This window comes from Microcebus murinus, chromosome 1 (genome assembly GCF_040939455.1).
Source record: "Microcebus murinus isolate Inina chromosome 1, M.murinus_Inina_mat1.0, whole genome shotgun sequence".
Lineage (NCBI taxonomy): Eukaryota > Metazoa > Chordata > Mammalia > Primates > Cheirogaleidae > Microcebus > Microcebus murinus.
The window spans coordinates 42,993,045-43,007,638 of record NC_134104.1 but is presented as its reverse complement, the minus strand read 5'-3'; the positions used below and the strand labels follow the sequence as shown (position 1 = coordinate 43,007,638).

Genomic DNA, 14,594 nt, shown 5'->3' with positions numbered 1-14,594 from the left:
CACTTAAGCAAATGTAGTATTGCACTCAATGTAATAAAATCAACTGGATAAGTATAGGAAAAGGCCTAGCTTAATAGCAACTCCTCTGAGAAAGATCACTGGGTTAAGCTGGTAGTAAGCACTTCCTCTGCCAACAGTGTGGCAGCTGTTCAAAAAGCAAATGCAAACTCAGGCTGCCTAAATTGAGGCACAGTAGGAAAGGTGCTACTCCTGTGTTTTCCTCATTGATTAGAAAATATTTGGAATATTGGGATAATTCTGAAAAGACTTAGAGAAAAACTCTAGTTCTTCAGAGGAAGGTGGTCAGAATGATGAGGTATCCTAAATCATGTCAGATGGAAATGGTTGAAAGATGTGGACAATTTAGGCTGGAAAAACAAATTATGAGGTTCACATGCTATCTTCAAATATTTGAACAGTCATTATGTAAGGTGAAAGAAAGATTAGGTTTACTTTGTATAAGTCTAATTCTGCAGAACAAGTAACCAGTGGGTGGTATTATAAGATTATATAAGAAAGCACAATTTTATTCACAAATATCCTTTATTTATTGGAACTGTTCCCAAGGGAATGGGTGGTCTGGTGAGGGAGTGAACACTTTCACTGGTGGGGTTCTGATAAAGACTGGATGGTCAGTCAGAATAGACTTTATCTCACTTGCTTCTCACAACAATCATGAAGGAGCAAAGACATTTTATTTTTATTTCACAGATAAGAAAAGTAAAGCTCAGAGAGGTAAGCCGGCTAGTGTGTCTTCTCATAATTTAGACTGAACTTTTCACTTGTCTGCTGTCCTGACTGGGCAAGAAGTTTGAAGGACAAATACAAAATGAACTCTAAATTCTAGGGATAAGATCATGAAAAGACAAAACTTAGGTCAGAAAGTGCTACTCACTATGAGGAAAAGTTGTAAGATTTCTAATCATAGATGGATTAACTGGTTACAGAGGCATGGGGGAAAGAAATCCTTTGGAAAGAAATCCTCTCCATCTATGATGTGAATATTGTTTCCTGATAAGATTAATGCGCTTCTCCACTGTTATCAGAGAGTGGTTGATATACAATGTGCACTGATGTTATTAAAGGTTGTGATAAAATATCAAATACTGATTTTAAATAAAGTTTCTAACAACTTTTGGCTGCTTCATCTAAAAAGATAATCTAGAATGGAGGCTTCAATTGTATATTGAAGAGCTTGATCTTAGCTCTGGTACTAAATTTATATCTTCATTGTAGTCTTAACAGCAATCACATCAGCACATTACATGAAAAGTAACTGAAAATGTACCATCTTTATGGATTCTACTCAGAACGACCTGCTGCTCTCTCTCTTCCCCTGTGGCTCTACCACACTCTGGACACACCGGTAACCATGAGATCCTCATTTAGCTCTTGGCCTAAACCCTGCTCTAAGTCCAGAGCCTTCTTGGGAAGACAAACCTAGCAGGGATTCCCTTTATGAATTTCCAATTTTCATTCAAAATTTGCAAATGCAGGTCCTCAGACAATAGTGAATAAATGTCACATCAGATACTATCTCATTTTCTCTCTCCCCAAATGGATTGACTTATGTTCCATCAAAATCCATATGCGGAAGCCCTAACTCCCAATGTGACTTTATCTGTAGATATAGTAGTCTTTAGGAGGCAATTAAAGTTAACTGAGGTTATCAGGGTGGGCCTCTAATCTGATATGACTGTGGCCTTATAAGAAGAGGAAGATCTCTCTCTCTTTCTCTCTCTCTCTGGCATGTGAGGACACAGTGAGAAGGTGGCCCTCTGTGGCTTGGAGAAAGCCCTCAATCAAAACTGACCATGCTGGCACCCCCATCGGACACCCCAGCCTCCAGAACTGTGAGAACATAAACTTGTGTTGTTTAAACCACCTAATCCATGGTATTTTGTTATGGCAGCCTGAGCTGATTAATACACACATACATACATGTGCATATATACGTGTATGTATATATATATATATATATACACACATATGTGTGCACACATATGCATACATATCCATATTTTTCTTTTTCTTTTCCTTTTCTCAATAAAAGCAAACTATCTTTCCTCTTTTCTTTAATAACATTAAATTTTATATGTCATTATAAACTAAAAAGTCACCAAACTAAAAAGTCACTAATATCCATGAAGCAGAACTAGAGTTACATTTGCATCAAGAAAAGAAGTCTAGGTTTTGAAGAAAAATTAGATATAATAAAGAGCCAATGTCACCAAACCCTGAAATATCTTGAAAATGTCCAATATTCCTCTTTGCAATCTCCACACCTCTTATTCTACCACTTCTAAAGTTCTTCGCCTTTCTAAATTGCCTTTTCTACATCTTTACATTCCTTATCTTTAAGAGAGAGTTTGAATGGCTAATGCAATCTCCCTAATGCAATCTGATCTCCTAGTCTGCAGTGATCTCTAGATTATTTGAATATTAATAGTAATTTATATGTATATTTTGTTCACTTATGATCCTTCTTCTATCTATCTTGTCCTTTCTATCTCCTTTATGTTTCTCCCTTCTGCCTTATATATTACACTTTTCTTAGTTTTCCTCTTGAGCCTGAGCTGCTTTACTACTCAATTTTGTAAGCCTCTTAGTACCTAACCCAAGACTCATTACCTAGTAGTTGCTAAATAAGGAAAACATTAATATCATTCGTTATAGGTACAGAGTAAAATGGTCTTGGAGATGAGATAGCAAATACATTCATAATTTGTTATCCATATTAGATCTGAAAAATAATGATTCACTTTTAAAAAAAATATCAGCTATGTGGTAGATTGTAAAAAATAGCCACAAATTCCTCCCTAACCTATATGTATGAACCTTTGCAATGTGATTTTGCTGTTCTTCTCATCAAGAGGTAAAATCTGTTTCTACACTTCTTTAAATCTGGGCTGGGTTTGTGACTTGCTTTGACCAACTTAATATGTCAGAATTGTGAGGTGGGAATTCAGAGCCAAGGCCTCTTAACTCTTGCTCTAATCTGCTTGAAACACTGCCTTGAGACTGCCATGTCTACTCTCTTGGTGGTGGAGAGGTCAGATGAAGTAGAGTTATCTGTGCTGAGACCCTCTAGACCAACCAGGTGACATCCAACACTAGTTGGATGCCACCTGATGATGGCAGTTACTGTAATGACCTTAGGCGAGACTAGCAGAAAATGCCCCCAACCCTGCCTGAATCTAGCACAAACTGTTGACCCACAGAATTTTGGGTAAATTAAATGCTTGTTTTGTTATTTGATGCCGTTTAATTTTGGGATGATTTGTTACATTGCAAGAGATAACTTAGGCTACAAAGACAAAAGTCATTAGTTAAATACATAGACAATTAGGTTGAGAACATAAGTATCACTATAGGAACAATCAACTAATTACCTTGTGCCAGACGAACTATATTATGATATAAGCAAATCCTGCAATCAAATTATGGCCTTAATTCACATCTTACTGTTCACCAACGTAGGATGCACATCATCTTTCAGGCAGCCTTGCTGAGTGTATGGCTTAATGAAATAATCTTAAATCATACGCAGACTTTCTCTTCTTTGTAAGAGATATATTCAGGGCTGTATTCAATTTGTATCTAAACATATTCTCCAAATTGTATTCTGAAATAGAGCTCGCTGTCTTTAATATATTCATATTAAGCTTAATACTCCAAATGATCTTCAAGTTTAGAAGCACATAGTATACTGTAAGGGACATGTTATGACTATAAGATTAATGATAGCCATAAGGCTTACCCACTTAAATACCTTGCAGGGCTGATACTATGTGTCATTTGAAAGTATGATGAAAGTAGGCCTGGGGATTATTGGGTGCCTATGACAATGAGACCTAAAAACGCTGGTTACCCTAGAGACATGACCACCTCAGCACAGATGCAACTCTCATAAAGGTCAAAACAAAGCTTGCCCTTATATTCTTAGAATAACTTTAACTCCCTTTATGAAAGAAATGCCTGGTAAGTAACCTGGACTCAATATAGTTATAAGAAAGGGGGAGGGATCTCCCCAACTCTGACAGTGGTCTCCCGACAGAGACTCTCTTGGTCAGTCGGTCATCTGACCCCCTGACTGTATCTGGCTCCAGCTTCCAGGCTGCTTCCACCATCTTATAGGAGCACTGCCAGAATAAACTACTTGAGCGTCTGATGGCATTTAAAATTCATCTTTGATGTGAACCAGACTGGAGGGGACCAATCACAGGACCTCTGTTCATGCTGATTAAGTAGGACCAACTGAGAGTCCCAAACATGAAGAAAACAATACTATATGTGGTAGACAAACTTCTAAGATGGCCTTCTAAGATGGCAATGACCCCTGCACCCTGGCATTCATGTCCTTATGTGATCCCACCCTCCCTTCAGGGTGGGCTGGGCCTAGTATCACACTTATAGTCACTAGAATATAGCAAAGGTGATGTGGTGTCACTTCTGTGGTTAAGTTATAAAAACATCATGACTTTTGTTTTACTAGCCAACTCTAGTTGGCTTTGACGAAGCAAACTGCCATGTTGGAGAAGCCTATACAGCAAGAATCTGGAAGTGTTCTCCAGCCAGCAGCCAGTGAAGAATTAAGGGATTCTGTCTAACAGTCCTTAAAGTACTGTATTTTGACAACAGCCATCTGTATGAGTTTGGAAGTGGATCCTTGCCCACTGAGCCTCAGGTGAGACCATAGTCCCAGCAGACATCTTGATTGCAACCTTATGACCAAGCCTGCAGGAGCTAAGCCATGCCTGAATCCCGACTCACTGAAACTGTGAGATAGTAAATGTTCTCGTTTTAAGTATTAGGACAATTTGTTATGCAGTGAGAGATATTTAATATACTATAGCAATATAAGAGGTAAGAGTTGTTGCTGTTGATTTTTGGGTCTTCTTCCTTTATTGGTTCTCAACCTTAAGAGAATATCATTCTTTTTTCTTTCTACATAATAAGATGTATCAGTCTCCTCTATATCCTTGAAGTAGTCATCTTAAAATAGAGGTCAATTTTCCTTCATTTTACCAAATATTTTAGCAATACACATATTAGAAAGAAAAAAACAGAAAGAACAAGTTTGAAAAATTAATAACTACTTTGTAAGTTATAAAAAATTCTTCAAACTTTATTTACCTGTTATATAAACTCAAATCAAAATAAAATATCAATGTAATATTTTCAGTATAATTCTGTATTTTGCTATGTAAATACAAAGGCATAAAATAAATCTTATGATTTTGGTTTAATATATAAGTTAAATTTATTAATATAAGATCATGCAACAACTGTAATTCACAAATGTCCTCTACAAATTTGCTCTTTTGTCTTATTTTTTGTGTATATTATACATTTAATGTTATATGATTTTGTGTCCTACTTTAACTCACACTTCATTAGGATTTTTGTTGATAAACAGATAGACATAGTCATTTAAAATAATTACATAGAATAATTCAATATCATTTTAGTCATTCATTTATTATATTTACTCATTTACTTATTTATTAAACACACATCGATCAAATTATTACTATGATGAATTGACTTGCAAGACTGGGGAATTCATGTATAGTATAACAAATGTGTAATAAATGGCTACCAAATAAGATATAAAGTGTTGAAATATAAGTAATCATTCATAAAATTAATGAAAATTAAAGTCTATTAAATTGATATATAGTCCTGTTCCTGATAGTAAATCTGATAATTTCTTAGATGTAGCAGGGATAAATTGACAGACTACAATAGTTTTCCATTAAGAAATTGAAATAGAGAGGGGGCAGAGCAAGAAGGCTGAATAGAAACCTCTAGCAATTCTCCCTCCCTGCGAACACCAGATTCAACAGCTATCCATGCAAGTGAGCACCTACCTTCACTAGAACCAAAAAGTAGGGGAGTGATCACAGTGCCTGGTTTTAACATTATACTAAGGAAAAAGGCACTGAAGAGGGCAGAAAAGAAAGCATTGCATGGCCTGCGCCACCCCTCCCCAATCCCTCAGCAGCATCACACCAGCATGCCTAACAGAGCATGCTGGTGTGCTTTGTTAGACACACGTTCCCTGTGTGTCCAAGGGGATGAAAGTGAAACGATCATGGGTCTTTGCATCAGAACTCAAGGCTGCCCTGGTGCAGGGGAACACAACACAGGACTGAATTCCACCAGCAATCATGGAGGAAGCATTTAGACCAGCCAGCCAAGGGCAGTCCTCTGCTCCAGTGGGAGAAACATGAGTTCCAGCTAGCTCTACCATCAGGTGACAAAAAGCTGCCTGGGGTTTGGAATAAATTCATAAGGCAGTCAGGCCACAAAGGCTGCAGTCATTGGGCAATTCCTATGGCTGTGCCGGCTTGGAGCAAGTGGACTTGGTATTATTATATAAGTAATCTAGAGATGATTTAAAGTATATGGGAGGATGTGCATAGGTTATATGCAAATACTACACCATATTACTTGAGAGAGTTAAACATCTGTAGATTTTGGTATCCAGGGAGGTCTGGGAACCAATCCCCCACAGATACCAAGAAATGACTGTAATAAAAAGTCTTCCATCAAAGAAAAGCCCATGACCTATTGATAGCTTCACTGCTGAATTCTGCCAAGCATTCAAAGAACTAATACCAGGCCTATTTAAACTAATCCAAAAAAATCAAGGAAAGAATACTCCCAAACTCATTCTACAAGGGTTGTGTCACCCTGATACCAAACCAAAGACATATCAAAAAAAGAAAACCATAGGCCAATATCTCTCATGAACACAGATGCAAAAATCCTCATCAAAATACCATCAAACTGTATTCAACAACATATTAAAAAGATTATTCATCATGATTAAGTGGGATTCATCCTGGGGATGCAAGTATGGTTCTACATACACAAATCAATCAATGTGATACATCATACAAATAGCATGAAGGACAGTTGTTTTCATGGAGACAGGGAGCCATAGAATAATGGTTACCAGAACCAGAGTCTCAGAAGGGTAGTGGGGGTGGGGATAAAGTGGGAATGGTTAATGGGTACAAAATTATAGTTAGACAGATAGAATTAATAATATTTGATAGCACAACAGTAAATTAGCATATATTTTTAAATAACTAAAAGTGGAATTGGAATGTTCCTAACACAAAGAGATGATAAATGCTTGAGGTGATGGATATCATTATTTGATTAATACAGATTGTATGCCTGTATTAATAAAAACATATGTACTCTATAAATATATATAACTATCATATGCCCATAATAATTAAAAATCATACAATTTTAAAAAAGAAATAGAACACACAAAAATAAATGAATGAAAAATAAATGAATAAATGAATGAACTTATATTTGGAATCTAAAACAGTCAGCTCATAGGGGTGGAGTAGAATGGTGGTTCCCAGAGGCTAGCAGGATAGGGTGGAAGAAGAAAGGGGAGATGCTGGTCAAAGGGTACAAAGCCTCAGTTAGATAGGAGGAATACAATTAGTGATTAATTGCACAGCATAGCTATTGTTAACAATAATGTATTGTATATTTCAAAATTGCCCCAAGAGTGGATTTTAAACCTTCTCGCCACAAAGAAATGATAAGTATGTGAAGAGATGGATATGTCAATTAGCTTGATTTAATCATTCTATAATATAATATATACATATAAAATCATATTGTAGGCCGGGCGCGGTGGCTCACGCCTGTAATCCTAGCTCTTGGGAGGCCGAGGCGGGCGGATTGCTCAAGGTCAGGAGTTCAAAACCAGCCTGAGCAAGAGTGAGACCCCGTCTCTACTATAAACAGAAAGAAATTAATTGGCCAACTGATATATATATAAAAAATTAGCCGGGCATAGTGGCGCATGCCTGTAGTCCCAGCTACTCGGGAGGCTGAGGCAGAAGGATCACTCGAGCCCAGGAGTTTGAGGTTGCTGTGAGCTAGGCTGACGCCACGGCACTCACTCTAGCCTGGACAACAAAGTGAAACTCTGTCTCAAAAAAAAAAAAAAAAAAAAAATCATATTGTACCCCATAAATATATATAGTCATTATTTAATTGAAAATTAAAACTGAATTTTTTAAAAAGTAAAAAAAAAAAAAAGACATTGAAATAAATTTTCCTTTGTTAAACTCACTTCTTCTTATGGATTGTTAAGTTTATAGCAAAATAAATATACATATGATAAATATAACCTTGATATAGGAAAGAATACATGATACAGGAATACAGAATACATGATATAGGAAAGAATAAGTTTTGAGTTTCTTTAATTAAAAAGAAACAAAAGAATTTATTGATATGGGTATAACTCAATGTATCAACAAGAATGACATTTCATTTTAATTATTAATTTTCAACTCTCAAAATCATATATATTATGCCAGTTATCTAAGGCTGAATTCTCCATTGGCTGATATTTATGTCACAAAGTATTTTGAGAGTTGATTAATGAGTGTCATTCATCTCAGCAATCAAAATTGAGTGTAAAAATCACATTCATTTCCAATCCAGTTGTCATTTTTTACTCTTTGAATCTATTGTATGACAGGTTCTAAATATGTGTCACCTCTAATCCTTCCTTTCATTCTGTAAAATTTATATTATTATGAATTCATTTTATAGATGAGCAAACCAAATTTCTGAAAGATTATCAAGTTGCTAAAGTTCAGAGTGAGTTAGTAGCAAAGCTGTAATTCAAATCTGCGTCTGTCTTGCTTCAGTCTGTGTCTTTTCTATTTATATCATAATGTGCATGGAGAATGTATAAAGCTGATCTTTGACTATATCATTTGATTTATAAAGTAAAAGGCACAGAGGCCTTGCCAGAATCTGTTGCTCATCTTATTTTTAGTCTATTGGTTATGCAAAAGAGTTTTCAAGAATACAAAAGGCAATTAATCTGACCTCTACCATAAATACTTTAAATTGATGGACAAGAACAAAACCTACATCTGAGAAGGTCACTCATCTAAATATAGAGGGAATGGGCCATAAATACAAGTTCCTTTCAATAAAAAGAGAATTGTGAAACCACATCTAGAATTCTTCCTACATATCTCATTATTATGTTACAAGAAAGTATAGTACAACTGTAAAAAGGAACAAAAATAATAAAGAAGATGAGAAAGTTTCTTTAAAATAACTACAAAATAATAGATTCTAAAGTGGAAGAAGAGGCTGGCTGGGTTGAGAGAGGCAGAGGAATAGGAGAGGCACATGAACTAAACATCATGCCTTGTACTTCGGCAAGGGCAAATGTGACCTCAAATGATGACAATAACAAAAGGAAAATCCTAACCAAAACAAATAAATCACTGTGCTGACAATCACTTTTTATATATGTTTTGTCATCCTTTTGACTTTCTTTCTTTTACCTGTAGACAACTGCTGAGACACCAACGGTTAACTTCCTGAACTATTTTAGGAAGAGAAAAAATATGGTGACACTAAGCCCAGAGAAAAGAAGGCTGATAGTGGATGCAATAATGAGTTTTGTATAGATAAAGGGATAGAATATGAATGACAAGAAGATATTATGTATTTCCACTGAGACTAGGGAAGAGGGAAGGTCAAATGTAAGAAGGGTGTCCCATGGGCTTAGAGACACAAGAATGATTTTTTCAATGTAATAATGTTTCATAATTATAGATACTCTGCTAAGTAAGTGTTTCTTCCAATGATTTAGGTTCAGTACTGCCCTGAAAAAGGGATAGCCTTTTGATGACCTTTTCCAGACCATGATTAAAATTTAGTTTACTGGCTTTCTCATTATCTTGCAAGGTATGAATAAAATAATGATTCCACCCTAATCTGACTTGGCACTTTTAGCCTAGGAATTTCTGTTTTAAAGTCTTCTTCCCACAGTATTTCATTTTATGATGCAAAGAAGTCAAAGCAGATAGATCATCTTGATAGTCTCCTATGCAACAGAGCTGCTCGCTTCATTTAAATGGAAATGTGCATTTTCATGGAAATTCAGGCCTGTATTGATGAACAAAGATAAGCTGCCACTATTAAACAGAATAGTGATATACAAAAAAAAAAAAGTACCCTAGAAAACTCATAAAAAAAAAACCAGTGAAATTTATGGGAAAAGATAGCGAATGTTGAGAATATATATACAGATAAATTAAAATTTTAAGGTTCAGTCACATAGTATTTAGATGGTTAGAAAATTGAAAATCTCAGGACAAAGGTCATGGAAGGCAGGCTGAATATATGTATCGCTGATGAGCATAGTGACTTAATATGAAAATACTAAGTAGCTCATTTAATAAACATTGTTCAGTGAATGTGTAAATAAATGTCTCGGGTCAGGTATAATATCGCATTCTTTTCTTTCTGAAAATATTAATGTGGCTGTTATGTTCTTTTTTAATAACTCATTTAAGAAATATTTAATGATTGTATATTGTGGTCTCCCAAATAGAAACCTGGAAAGCATTCTTAACTGTTTCTTTGCATGTATGGTGGTCTTGAAGATTTTTACTCAGCAATGAATTATGAATTTATGTTGTTTTTTTTTTTTTTGCTGTTCCTACTGTCAATGCCTTAATCCTGCCTGAATACCTTTCACTTGACAATTGTCATGACCTGAGATTTGACCTCTCTCATTTTCCCTTTACCTCTGTCCAGCATTTAAGTCATGTAATTGACGTTTCTAAGGGGAATATCTGATGCACACAGATGATGAGGAAATGGAGTCTGAGAAGGAAGAATCAATAGATGGGGAACAAAAAATAAAGGATACATGACAACTTAAGGAAAGTATTTATGGTTAAAAGTTGAGCAAGAAAATAGTTGTGCAAGTATGTCATAAAGCTACTTAACCAATGACTTTTCTTCTGTTTGATTCAATGACGCTATTTGTTCCATACTGCTGTCGTGAGAAACATCTATACATTCACCAATTTGTTCCATACACAAATACAGTTTTAGAAACGTGGCTGCTATGGTTTGAATGTGTCTCCCAAAGTTCATGTGTCGGGAATTAAATCTTTAATACAACAGTGCTGAGAGGTGGGACATTTAAGAGGTAAGTAGGGATCTGCTCTCACGAAAGATTAATGCAGGGAGTTTGTTATAAAAGGGGGAGCTTGACCTCCTTTTTTTCATGTGATGCCCTCTGCCATGTTATGAGAGCAACAAGAAGGCCCTCGCCAGACACCTTCAATCTTGGACTTCCAGCCTCCAGAATCTCGTGCCAAATAATTTTATGGTTATTATAAATTGCCCAGTGTGTGGTATTCTATTACAGTAGCATAAGACAGACTAAGACAATGACCTAAAGGAGTTAAATCAACAGAGCAGTACCGGCAAGGGAACAAAGAGGAAAGTTATGTTACAACAGCTTTGTCTCACAAAGCACCTTTGCTTTCATGATTTTTGTGGAGATGGATAGTAAAAGGACTCTTAGCATATTGTCTGAAAGGTGAAATAGTCAAAAATGAATAAAGATTAAAAAAGAGACGCCAATGAATAGTACTGACTATATAGTTCACATTTTCTATCTTTGTCAAATGAGAGAAATCCCATTATGATTTTAATTAGAGTTCAGAAATAGCAAGTGGAAAATGACATTAAAATAGTCTCTTTAGTACTTACTTTTTGCTTATGAGGTTTGCATTATACTTTTTTTAGAGAAAAATTATATTTTGGTTAAAAAAAATCCAAAAACTAAAGTTTATTTATATAGTTTATACTTCAGATACTTGATTTTCTCTCTCAACATTATGATTTCAGACAACAGCATTTTAACCACTTTGGTACCAGCATCGACTATAGTTGATAGTCACAGATGAACGGGCACACCCCAGCGTCAACTGTAGTCGATAGCCACAGATGAATGTGCACAGCGACTTTAGCCGACAGCCGTGATATGAAGGCACACAGCAAAGCGTTGACTTTAGCCTACAGCCGTGATATGACTTTTCTAATTTTTCATTTATCAAAATAAAATTGTGAACATTTAAAAATAACGTAATGAAAACATATATGTATATGTTACCTATTCTGATTTACATTACAAGTAAAGCTGCCTATAAAGTAAAACAAGCTTTCAGTACTTTAAAGCTTTCCTCATCACACAAGAGCAAAACAGATTTGTCGTTAACGCACAGCACAAAGTATCCTGCAGACTGTGAGTGTCAGCTGTGGTCAAGGTTTCGCAGCCAGTGAACATGGTACCGAAGTGGGTAATTTATGCACAAAGTGCTACAACAGAAAATGCTTCTACTGTATTTAATTGAGTATAGGACAATACAGTATAAAAAGATTTTTCTTGGGGGCCAGAAGAAAGCCAAATATGGTGTGCTATGGAAATTATTCAACCTCTTTTCTATTACTCTGTTGTCTTAAGAAAACAAACTCTAAAACTAAATGAATATAATGCAGTCACTCTTTTCAATTAGACCAGTTGATATGATCTTTGTTCAGCAGTTAGGGACAGAGAATCTGGTTCCTGGTTCCATTCCAGGTTCTTAATCTTTCTGATAAAGCAGCCTCTTTGACTGACAGTCCAAGGATTAAGTGCATGGGAACTGTGCACAAGATTTCAGAGGGAGATTTGGCCATGCAGGAGATGAGATGACCCATTGTAAGGGAACGGAGTGGAATCAGGAAGAACTCTCTACCAATGTCTCTGGAATTCTTGAGGTATTTCTAGTTCTTGTACATGGGAAACAGAGTTAGCTTCGTGGACATGTGACTTATGCCATCACACAGAGCTGTGAGTTTAGAGGGGCCCTGTAGTTGGTTTAATTCTCTATTGTCACTCTATTCCTAATATTTTTTTAAGAGACTCTGTATTTTCAATTTATACTAGACCCTGCAAATTATGTAGCCTGTTTTGGGGAAAAAGGGTTATGAAAGAGACAAAAGTTCATCAGCTGCTTTCCTTTGGTCTTCGTAAAAACATGACACCTGGCTGGAATGGCCATGCTGGGGTCTCTTTGCTCTCTGCAAAGGATTACAGCCATCTAGAAAACTACATTCCCCTTCAGGATCTACTCTCCCTTCTCTATTTTAGGAAAATACCCTCCTCCAAACCTTTTTAGCTGCATATGTGGCTGCCCTGTCAGCAATTATATTTCCAAACTCTCTTGCATTTACATGTGTCCATGTGATTTTATTTGGACTATTGAGATGCAAATAGACGTGCTGGGAATTTCCAGGTTATTGCCTTAAAGATAAAGCCAAAGAGACTGAACTCTTCCTTTTTTCTTCTCACAGCCAGGGAAGGGAGATGAGCTGGTGACCCAGCTTTGATCACTTAGAGGAGGATGACATGGTAGGGGAAGGCAGAGCAAAGAGTAGAAGGAACTCAGGTCCTTGCAAGACCTCCTGGATGAGAGTTCCTCTGCCACCATGGACTTATTCACCTTGGGTCAAGCATTTGGAAGAGGAATAAATCTGTATTCTGCAGTGTCTTTGTTACATCAGCTTAGCCTCTGCCCTAAGTAGTGTTCAGCATAAATTCTTATGGGTTGATGTACAATAAATTTCTATTTATTCAGAATAGTTGAATAATAGTATTCTAAGCACTGAAAAATTCTACATAGGGAGAATTATTAATTTGCATTAAAATGACATAAAACTATGTTGAACCAAATTTTATTTCTGGTAATTCTCAGAAGTTGTCTGGTTCTTGCAGAACCTCAAGGTCATCATTATGAATAGTAATTATAGTATATGTCTATAGATTTTGGGGATTGAGTAAATCTATAATAATCCTATGACAAACTCCTGAAACTGCATTTTCAAAATAAATTCCTGAAGCTCTCTAGTTTCATTGTAATTTATCTCCATTATGAAAAAGATGATAGAATGTTTAAAATATCTTTTGCAAATTTTCTCATTGTTTGAAAACAATATGTGCACTTATATGCTTCATAAAAAATAACATGGCAAATGTAAGATAATTTTACTTTTCACTTCTTAAAATTTTTCAATGACTAAAACTGCTTAGATTTAAAATAGTGTGTTGATAAACCAGTTACAAAGCCACTAGGAATCATATGTTCAAAATTGTAGATTTTACATTTACCTGCCCCAATGACTCTCTCAATGCGAATTCTTGAGGGATCAATCTCCTTGGCAAATTCATGGACTGCTAGGGATGGGTCTTCATATGTATCTGGATCAATGTAAGTTTTAATTCCTGGGAAGCGTACTGCAACAAAAATGAATAATTGATTTAGTTTAAGAGTATCTTAGTAGTCATACATCTTGTGAATATTTAAAGTGAAAAGTGACATACTGAAGTAGTCAGGCTTATTAATTCCTTCTTAAATTCTCTCTTTTCTTCCAGCCCCACCCTCTGCCTCCATTAAAGCTTTGGCTACCTGTGATCAAAATTTTACTTCTGGCCAGGTGCAGTGCCTCATGTCTGTAATCTCAGTACTTTGAGAGGCTGAGGAAGGAGGATCACTTGAGGCCAGGTGTTTGAGAACAGAATGGGTAACATAATGAGACTCAGGATGGTACATGCCTGTACCATCCTAGCTACTTAGGAGGCTGAGGCAAGAGGATCACTTGAGCCCAGGATTTCAAGGTTGCAGTGAGCTATGATGATGCCACTGCACTCCAGCCTGGGCTGCAGAACAAGACCCTAT

At 36.1% G+C, this 14,594-nt stretch overlaps 1 protein-coding gene across 7 annotated transcripts in view; it reads right to left on the bottom strand.

Annotated features, from left to right (window-relative positions):
* EPHA6 (EPH receptor A6) overlaps positions 1 to 14,594 on the bottom strand; it is an 881,667-nt gene that overhangs the window by 256,049 nt on the left and 611,024 nt on the right. For all 7 annotated transcript variants that reach the window (XR_012918632.1, XM_076001069.1, XM_076001078.1 and 4 more), the window contains one exon: positions 14,027 to 14,152. Coding sequence is in view for 6 of the 7 variants with exons in the window: in XM_076001069.1 (XP_075857184.1) it covers positions 14,027 to 14,152 (126 nt within the window). In the remaining variant the exon portion in view is untranslated. The remainder of the gene's footprint in view (positions 1 to 14,026; positions 14,153 to 14,594) is intronic.